This window comes from Pteropus vampyrus, unplaced genomic scaffold, assembly GCF_000151845.1.
Source record: "Pteropus vampyrus isolate Shadow unplaced genomic scaffold, Pvam_2.0 Scaffold19, whole genome shotgun sequence".
Classification (NCBI taxonomy): Eukaryota; Metazoa; Chordata; class Mammalia; order Chiroptera; family Pteropodidae; genus Pteropus; species Pteropus vampyrus.
In genome coordinates, this window is record NW_011888800.1 from 15,386,464 (window position 1) to 15,396,748 (window position 10,285).

General features: G+C 35.4%; 2 protein-coding genes across 8 annotated transcripts in view; both read right to left on the reverse strand.

Moving 5' to 3' along the window:
• Positions 1-4,572, reverse strand: part of MYO5A (myosin VA) — a 99,008-nt gene extending 94,436 nt beyond the window's left edge. For all 7 annotated transcript variants that reach the window (XM_023527860.1, XM_023527858.1, XM_023527859.1 and 4 more), the window contains exons 1-2: positions 4,397-4,572; positions 17-83 (exon numbers count right to left, since the gene is read on the reverse strand). In XM_023527860.1, the coding sequence (XP_023383628.1) occupies positions 17-83; positions 4,397-4,480 (151 nt within the window). In that variant the 5' untranslated portion in view covers positions 4,481-4,572. The remainder of the gene's footprint in view (positions 1-16; positions 84-4,396) is intronic.
• Positions 4,573-7,051: 2,479 nt separating this feature from the next.
• The window catches only part of LOC111736252 (unconventional myosin-Va-like), an 18,570-nt gene continuing 15,336 nt past the window's right edge, over positions 7,052-10,285 (reverse strand). The window contains exon 5 of the mRNA XM_023527722.1: positions 7,052-7,280. Within this exon, the coding sequence (XP_023383490.1) occupies positions 7,067-7,280 (214 nt within the window). The 3' untranslated portion in view covers positions 7,052-7,066. The remainder of the gene's footprint in view (positions 7,281-10,285) is intronic.

Genomic DNA, 10,285 nt, shown 5'->3' on the forward strand with positions numbered 1-10,285 from the left:
TATCTCTTATCAAAACCAATCTCAATATACTTCCCAAAACGGCTGCTATTATCATTCCTGGTTGTCTTAGCATTTCCAATTGACTAAGAAGCAAAGGAAAAAATAAGATTTTACTAGTGCAGTTCATGACATATCATCTATAGAGTCGGTTCAGGGAGAAAAAGGATACAATAGAACACAACTCTTTAAAACAGATTCTTTTAAGAACAGAACCAATTTTGCCCCTGCAGACAGAAGTGTATGTTTTGCTCACTGCACAACCACACAGCTATATAGTAATAGTTCGTATCCGCCTTGTTATTCTCACACAATTATTTTCATAAACAGTAAACATAAACCAGCAACTGTGAGGTTTTCATACAGCATTTGCAGTATCTGAACATATTCATGCCAGCAAAAAAAGAGAATGGGTGGGCCCAGGAGCTTCTAAGGCACAAGCCGTCTTAGTTAAACGTCAGAGTTTTGATTTCTTGAAAATCTTAGTCTGTTTTATGTAAATAAGCTGATTAAGACAAATTAATATTCTCTTGAGAATGTTGCTCTAGTGTTCAGGATCTCATTAGCCAGAAGTTTCTATCATCTTATCCTGTGACAAAAAAGGTCCAGTGTACTGCTTATCTGTAGAGTATTAGCCATTTTCAGAAACCAGATACAATAACATTTGGCTTTGGATTTTGATAGCTGTATCTAACTTGCAAAAGATTTGCTATAGAATACAGAGAATGTAACTTTCTGCTAATCTTTTATATAATCTTCAAATGGCATATGTACTGCTTTCTGATTTAGGTAGCATGCTTCTATACATTTTTCTTTCAAGGCAAAGCAAAAAACATGGTGTAGTTAAGAAAGCAAGTGTTCACATGATGCATATATTAAGTGTTTAATATGATAATTTCATAAGAGTAATATCTTTCACTTGTGTAAAGCCTGTGACTATTAGGATTAGTATACTGAAGCCATAGCAATGAGAAAGATGTGAAAATGCTCTAGAGTGTTAAAAAACAATACAACTATAAGTGATGAAAACAGTAACATAGCCACAAAAGTCAACACATTAGATTCTCTGATCCATCAAAGAAAATGTATTTTCACTCTCTGAAATACAGGGCAGGTACTGCCCTATTTTGTTTCAGCAATAAGAACACTGCTATATTTCAGGTTAACATTTTAAATGGAAAGAATGATGAAAGCTATCCTCCCAGCAAAATAACAGAGTGATCTAATGTAGCCTAAGATAACTGAACAATACAGATATTCACTCGGATATTCTCCTTCTTAATATTATAAAAAGCACATCAAAAAGTCTCCCTATGTTCCCATTATTTTTATTTTGTTTAGAAAAGGAAATTAATGATAAATGCAATATATTCTGTCAAAGAGCAGATGAAGAGTTACATAGAGTAGCATGGGAAGCAGCAGTAATAGTTACTGAGTGCTTACCAGGCACTGTCTTGGGCATTTTCCTTTCCCCAGCTAAGCAAGTTGGGGGAAGGGTGAGTCATAGCTTCGCCTTCATTCCTGACTCTTATCCCACCTTCCATATGTTATCTCTCTCCAACTTACTCAGAGTAGGAGTCAGAGTGGCCAACTTGCTAAAACAATACTACACTCTGTGTGAAGAGACAGTGGGTAGACAAGGGTTGAAATAGACTCCTTTGTCTTTGAGTAGAAGGTATTTAAACATAGAACAAAGAAGGGCAGAAGAAGCAAGTGAAATAGAAATCTGAAGATGTGAGTATCAGACCAGGCCCTATTATCAACTTGCCATCATTTAAGTTTTAGTGCTTCAAGTATAAACTGACTAGGATAAATGAGCCCTAGGGTCCTTTTCAAAAATAAAATAATATGATTCTAAGTCTTGAACCTGAAATAGGAAGGTTCTATATATAAACAATACATTTTGTCCACTCCCTCTAATTGCTCCCTCTGCCTTATAAGTAGTGTTTATACAACAGCCTCCCTTAATACTATTTTCATTTCAATCAGCAAGAAACTGCTAAAAGAAAGAAGTTTTATGGTCTTGATTTTATTATGGATTTCAGTGAAATGATGACAGAGTTACTCTTCTTAACTAAATAGAAATGAAATTCTTCATCTACTGTTACTGAAGATTAAAAAAAGAACTATTAAGAACCCAGTGTGGCCCAAGAATTATCTCTGACTCCATCTTAGGATGAAAGTTTCCAGGAGAAAAGGAAAATGAGATAAAATAGAGCAAAAAGAATCACTTCTCTGTACATCATCTGTATTTTGCAAAAAGAATAGTTTGCTTTTTAAAGCATTATGATGTTAACCATGTAGGAAGCTTATTATCCAATGATGAGTTTCAGCAGCTCACTAGAGACCTGGACCTGCCTTTTTTGACATCACAGTAAAGAACTCTAATACAGAGGCATAGTCTCAAGGCAGGTTTAAAGCTAAAAATTTTCTGGGCCACATATTCAATATTTTACCTATGTTTTTTCCTGTAACTATAAACTCTTTGTCAGCATTCTCAGTCCCATATTCCATTTTAATCTTTGAAAATGGGATGGCTTAATTTGTAGTTGTTGAAAATTAGTTCTCTAACAAATTTTCTTACTAAAAATTCTCATAGAGAAACTAAACAATAATATAGCAGGAAGTAGCTAAGCATAACTGATGCCTTTATCTTTTTTGTTCATCCTAGCAAACAGGGTAAATTCCTTACAACTGCATATTAAAAAGTAGTATCTGTGGCCATTCCAAAATTTTAATAACACTCATACTAACACAACTCAAACCTGTGTTGTAGAAAAACTGATGTTGCCTTTTTTCAAAAGAAATATAGCAAGGTCAAAATATTTCATTTAACTTGACATATTCTAGAAGGTTTGTACCAGACTTATGTTATTATATGATCTAGGCCTAGAAAAGATGAGATTCCTTTGATGCCATCACAATCAAGACCATGGGATATTCTAACATTAAGGACTAAGAATGGCCTAAACTATTGCCATATATTAAGAATTCATTGTCATAGCCAAGAAAAAGTCAAAATATAGTAGGAAGCCCCGTTGTTTTTTGGCCTAAAACCCCAAACTGGCTCTGTATTTCCCCAATATTAATACCAGTGTAATCCACTACTGTATTTGTAGCTTAAATGCTTACAAATCTTCATAGTTGCTTAAAATCTTTGCTACTCTCTTTTGGCACAAACATGTTTCCTCCTGTCCATGCCATTTGAGAAAACTTTTCCAGTTCTCTTTCCATAGTGCACCTAGTCCAGAAGGCCTCTTAACTTCCCCGCTTATCTTGATCTCTTGACCCCAAGAATAGAAGTCCTGCTGCTCTAGGGGCAGCTCTGTAGGCAAGGGGTCATGGCATTCTGTTCTGATGTGTTACACACAGCACTGCAAACCAGGCACAATTACCTCTGGACTGATTATTGCAAAAACCACTTGTACCACAGGTGCACCAGGCCAGTTCTAAACTCCATCTGTGTCTGGGTGACAAATAAGGCTTGAGAAAGGAAAAAAATATGAATAAAAATGCTAATTTGAATTTTTAATAAGAAAGGTTTTTTTCTGCATGTCCAAACTAATTTCTCTCCATTTAATGAGCTATACTTTTCTCCATTTAACAGGACTACTTACAAACATGTAACTTTCCTAAAATCATATTGGACAAATAATTCTCTAGTTACAAATCCTAAAATACTCAAAGTCTCACACAAACAGGTCCATTTTCTTTGGCATAAGCATTTCTACTTTGTATACATATTCCATTTTTGAAAGGACAGCCTTTTGTGGTTCTTCCTTTCTCAAGAATTTATAGTTACCGAATTTCTTTTTCTGACCTAAAACTGTGTGATATGCTTGACAGAAATAAGAAGAAAAATGTTTACAAGGTCACGATTTAAGTTTACAGTTCGAATTTGGAAAAAAATCAAAACTTTATAGCAAAATAGGTTGGACTAAGTATACAAAATGAAATGTGGGCAAAGGAATAATGAAACTCATTCATGCTTGAACACAGTAATTCCTATGTTTTGGAAGAAGCTTAAAAAAGAACTCAGGATTGGGAGAAATGAGTAACTTACACTTCTAGTACAAGGAACGATAGAGTCAATTAATAAGAAAGAAACTTTGGAAAACGAAGTACCACTGCCAGCTATTTAGAGGCAACGATTCAATGTCAGGTTAATTATTCAGGATGAGGAAATAAAGTAGATTCCTCTTTAGCTGACTTTACTCAAAATGTCTACCTTAGTGAACTTCTATTTTTCCTAGATCTCTTACAAACACATGGAGAAGTATTCTACTTTTAGTGAAAGAGAGATCCCAGACCTTCTAACATGTGCTGAATCAATCAACTGTTTTTACATGTTTTTTAACAAGAGAATATAATAAGAAGGCCAAGGCTGCCACTGTCTTACCTCCATGATGGGGTTGGAGGCCAAGACCTTTTCCTCAACATTGGCTTCACTGGCAGAACCACTTACAGTTGCAAAGTATCGCATGGCATACTTAGCTGAGACTGTTTTTCCTGCCCCAGACTCTCCACTTACAATGATGGATTGATTTCGTTCATCTCTGTAAAACAAAGAAGAATAACTGACAGTGCTGCCTGCTTCTGAATGTGATTAACATTATCTTCTCTGTGTTCTCATCAATGAGTCACGGTGAATTTCTGCTGGTTCATACATGCAACAATTTGGGAAGGAACTTAAGAATGATAAGTCCTAATAAAAATAGCTACTTATAAACTAACAATGAACAGAGAGGGAGAAGATATCAAGCATTAAATTAGAGAGCATCACGTCTAAGGATAGAGGGTCTCTGAATTTTTTGTGTATACATAACTCAAAGATACTATTTTATTCCTAGAGAATTATTTTGGTATATTACAGTGCTGTTGTCAACCACCTCAGAAGAGAATGGAGGCATAGCAAAGGAACGTGGAAGAAAATCCTATTTAATTAAAATTACAAATTGTCTACTAGCTGATAGTCCATAAAGTAGTGTCTCCCACAAGCTCCATCTTCTACTAAAGTATCCTCACTGCCAGAGAAGAAATGGTTCATTTGTTGGCTGATTTGTTCAAATATGTCAGAACTCAAAGACTGTTACCTTTAATTCATTCACACAATGACAAAAATTCTTAGTGATGAACCTGTTCATAAGACTCATTTCTTTGAGGATAAGGACTTATGTCATGTTTATATTTAATAACCAGCATCTAGTCCAGAGCCTGACACATCACAAATGCTCAGTAAATGTGTATTGATTATCAGTAAATAGAACTTCAATGAGCAACCTAGCCTAAGAATCAGCTTCTCTGCTTTGGCTATGATTTCTAGTAGGACATAAGCAGGAAACTTCCACTTCTTGAGATAAAACTAGCAGTCAGTTTTAATTCGTCAAAACAACTGAATGAAAGGTGGTATCATTTGTGCCCTTAATTTACAAAGAAACAAGATGACTTCAAAGGTTTTTAGTAGAACTATCTTATAAGGCCACAAGATGGGAAGGTTATTCTGCTACAGAAGATGATCCTTTTATCTTTGAAAAGAGATTTATTTATCCAACAAATATTTATCAAACACCTCCTACATACCAAACATTGTGCTAAATACTAGAGATATGTTACATGAACCATGATCTGCATCCTCAAGTGGTTGATGCTCTAACAGAAAAGACAGACTAGTATTTCAAAATTATATATGATGGGGCACTGAGAAGGAGCAGGTAGTCAGGGAAGACTCCCTGGAGATGATATCGGAACAAGGTCTAGAAAGATGAGTAGGAGAAAGCAAGGGATGAGAACGTTAGGAAGGAAACATTCCAGGGAAAGGAGGTAACACAAATGAAGGCTCAGACACATGAGAAGTTAGGAAAAAGCAGATAATTCTGTTTGGATGAAACATGGAGCAACAGCAGATAATGTTGCAGAAGTTAGCAAGAACTAGATCATAAAGGTCTTACATGAGATGTTAAGGAATTTGAAGTTCACCTAAAGGTTATCGAGTGCCACTGCAGAGTTTTAAACAGAAAAGAACACAACCCAATTAGTAAAATCACTCTGGCAGCAATGTGGAATATGGGTGGCGAGATGAAAAATTATCAAAGTCTAAATAAAAGGTGTAGTGATCACAATTGAGAGAGGCAAATGGGTTTAAGAGATACAAAAGTAGTAGGAAATCAACCGTTCATGTTAGTAAATTTCCGGAGTAGAAATTTAGGACTTTTCTAAGGAAAAGGTTCTTTTTTCCTTTGAGAAAATGAGGGTCACTGCCTTATTTTACAGACCTTCTACATGTCCAAACTAATTTCTCCCCATTTAATGAGCTATACTTTTCTCCATTTAACAGGACTACTTACAAACATGTAACTTTCCTAAAATCATATTGGACAAATAATTCTCTAGTTACAAATCCTAAAATACTCAAAGTCTCACACAAACAGGTCCATTTTCTTTGGCATAAGCATTTCTACTTTGTATACATATTCCACTTTTGAAAGGACAGCCTTTTGTGGTTCTTCCTTTCTCAAGAATTTATAGTTACCGAATTTCTTTTTCTGACCTAAAACTGTGTGATATGCTTGACAGAAATAAGAAGAAAAATGTTTACAAGGTCACGATTTAAGTTTACAGTTCGAATTTGGAAAAAAATCAAAACTTTATAGCAAAATAGGTTGGACTAAGTATACAAAATGAAATGTGGGCAAAGGAATAATGAAACTCATTCATGCTTGAACACAGTAATTCCTATGTTTTGGAAGAAGCTTAAAAAAGAACTCAGGATTGGGAGAAATGAGTAACTTACACTTCTAATACAAGGAACGATAGAGTCAATTAATAAGAAAGAAACTTTGGAAAACGAAGTACCACTGCCAGCTATTTAGAGGCAACGATTCAATGTCAGGTTAATTATTCAGGATGAGGAAATAAAGTAGATTCCTCTTTAGCTGACTTTACTCAAAATGTCTACCTTAGTGAACTTCTATTTTTCCTAGATCTCTTACAAACACATGGAGAAGTATTCTACTTTTAGTGAAAGAGAGATCCCAGACCTTCTAACATGTGCTGAATCAATCAACTGTTTTTACATGTTTTTTAACAAGAGAATATAATAAGAAGGCCAAGGCTGCCACTGTCTTACCTCCATGATGGGGTTGGAGGCCAAGACCTTTTCCTCAACATTGGCTTCACTGGCAGAACCACTTACAGTTGCAAAGTATCGCATGGCATACTTAGCTGAGACTGTTTTTCCTGCCCCAGACTCTCCACTTACAATGATGGATTGATTTCGTTCATCTCTGTAAAACAAAGAAGAATAACTGACAGTGCTGCCTGCTTCTGAATGTGATTAACATTATCTTCTCTGTGTTCTCATCAATGAGTCACGGTGAATTTCTGCTGGTTCATACATGCAACAATTTGGGAAGGAACTTAAGAATGATAAGTCCTAATAAAAATAGCTACTTATAAACTAACAATGAACAGAGAGGGAGAAGATATCAAGCATTAAATTAGAGAGCATCACGTCTAAGGATAGAGGGTCTCTGAATTTTTTGTGTATACATAACTCAAAGATACTATTTTATTCCTAGAGAATTATTTTGGTATATTACAGTGCTGTTGTCAACCACCTCAGAAGAGAATGGAGGCATAGCAAAGGAACGTGGAAGAAAATCCTATTTAATTAAAATTACAAATTGTCTACTAGCTGATAGTCCATAAAGTAGTGTCTCCCACAAGCTCCATCTTCTACTAAAGTATCCTCACTGCCAGAGAAGAAATGGTTCATTTGTTGGCCGATTTGTTCAAATATGTCAGAACTCAAAGACTGTTACCTTTAATTCATTCACACAATGACAAAAATTCTTAGTGATGAACCTGTTCATAAGACTCATTTCTTTGAGGATAAGGACTTATGTCATGTTTATATTTAATATCCAGCATCTAGTCCAGAGCCTGACACATCACAAATGCTCAGTAAATGTGTATTGATTATCAGTAAATAGAACTTCAATGAGCAACCTAGCCTAAGAATCAGCTTCTCTGCTTTGGCTATGATTTCTAGTAGGACATAAGCAGGAAACTTCCACTTCTTGAGATAAAACTAGCAGTCAGTTTTAATTCGTCAAAATAACTGAATGAAAGGTGGTATCATTTGTGCCCTTAATTTACAAAGAAACAAGATGACTTCAAAGGTTTTTAGTAGAACTATCTTATAAGGCCACAAGATGGGAAGGTTATTCTGCTACAGAAGATGATCCTTTTATCTTTGAAAAGAGATTTATTTATCCAACAAATATTTATCAAACACCTCCTACATACCAAACATTGTGCTAAATACTAGAGATATGTTACATGAACCATGATCTGCATCCTCAAGTGGTTGATGCTCTAACAGAAAAGACAGACTAGTATTTCAAAATTATATATGATGGGGCACTGAGAAGGAGCAGGTAGTCAGGGAAGACTCCCTGGAGATGATATCTGAACAAGGTCTAGAAAGATGAGTAAGAGAAAGCAAGGGATGAGAATGTTAGGAAGGAAACATTCCAGGGAAAGGAGGTAACAGAAATGAAGGCTCAGACACATGAGAAGTTAGGAAAAAGCAGATAATTCTGTTTGGATGAAACATGGAGCAACAGCAGATAATGTTGCAGAAGTTAGCAAGAACTAGATCATGAAGGTCTTACATGAGATGTTAAGGAATTTGAAGTTCACCTAAAGGTTATCGAGTGCCACTGCAGAGTTTTAAACAGAAAAGAACACAACCCAATTAGTAAAATCACTCTGGCAGCAATGTGGAATATGGGTGGCGAGAAGGTCCAGATAAAAAATTATCAAAGTCTAAATAAAAGGTGTAGTGATCACAATTGAGAGAGGCAAATGGGTTTAAGAGATACAAAAGTAGTAGGAAATCAACCGTTCATGTTAGTAAATTTCCGGAGTAGAAATTTAGGACTTTTCTAAGGAAAAGGTTCTTTTTTCCTTTGAGAAAATGAGGGTCACTGCCTTATTTTACAGACCTTGAAAAATGTGGTGGGAATACCCAACACAGGCCTAATAAATACATTCACATCACTCTAACAGGGCCAGGCAGCAGCCTGTTCCTAACATTCTGACTCCCAAATTGTGTGGAAAATCAGGAGAACCTTGATGACACACTAAGGAATGTCTAATTCTTATTATAGTACAAGTTTGTACGTAACATTATTTTTATAATGATTATTTTATAATGAGGTTCAACTTCCTTGAACTTCATACTCACCATCTCATTTCCTTATTATTTGAATTTCTAGACTGTCTTGGATACTCCATTGCCACTGTTCATTTTTGGCTGATTTCAAGATAAATCATTCTAGTAAAACAGTTCTCACTGTGGTGCCACTGTCTTTTTTTCAGTCATTTAAATGTCCTCAGAATTTATCCTTTTAATATATTAATCAAGGGACTATATCAGCAGTCTTCAGATTACCTTCTACAATATGATTAGAAAAGTGGTCTCTTGCTAATTCTTATATGATCAGTTCTGTCACTACACCCTATGTGATAGCTAACTTGACAAAAGTCTCCCAGCACTTCTTCTAATAGCAAACTAGGTGAGGAGGCTGCTAATAATCTGATGAAAAGGAAATTTTAGTAGGAACTGCTCTAAACTGTACTGCCATTGAAAAGCTATTTCAAATCTTAATGAAAAACTTTTATATCAAACAAACTAAAGATTCATATGTAAAAACCCTTTCCTACTATATGGGGAAGAAGAAAAATATTAAAGGCCATAAGATCAAGATTGTTCAAATGTATTACAGAGATTTGTACAAATACCCACATATAGACACTAATGTCAAGCATATGCCAGATAACATTTTCTTTTCCACAATTTAGAATTTTCTGTCCACACAACCAATAGTTTTTCAATGTTTTTAAGGGACTTTGTTATTTCTTATATTTTCCTGACTTTTTGGCAGAGAGAATTAACTTTTTTCCAAAGCCTGGTAGAGCATTCCAATATATAAATGAGTACCACTCTTCCATCATATAAACTTCTTTGAATCCATATTCCAGTTCTAGCTTCTGTCACTTACCAGCTTCATGGCTTTGAGTAATTACATGACCTCTTTGGGTCACAATTTTCTCATCTTTAAGCTTAAATGGCATCTAAAGTCCCCCTCAAAATCTGAAGTACTATGATCTAAAAGTCGAACTAACCCTGCAATTGATTTTTCAGATGTTGGACTGGCCACAGCCTGTACTCCAAGCCAGGGCAAACTCTTGGGACTATTGGAACAGGACAGGCCTACAGATA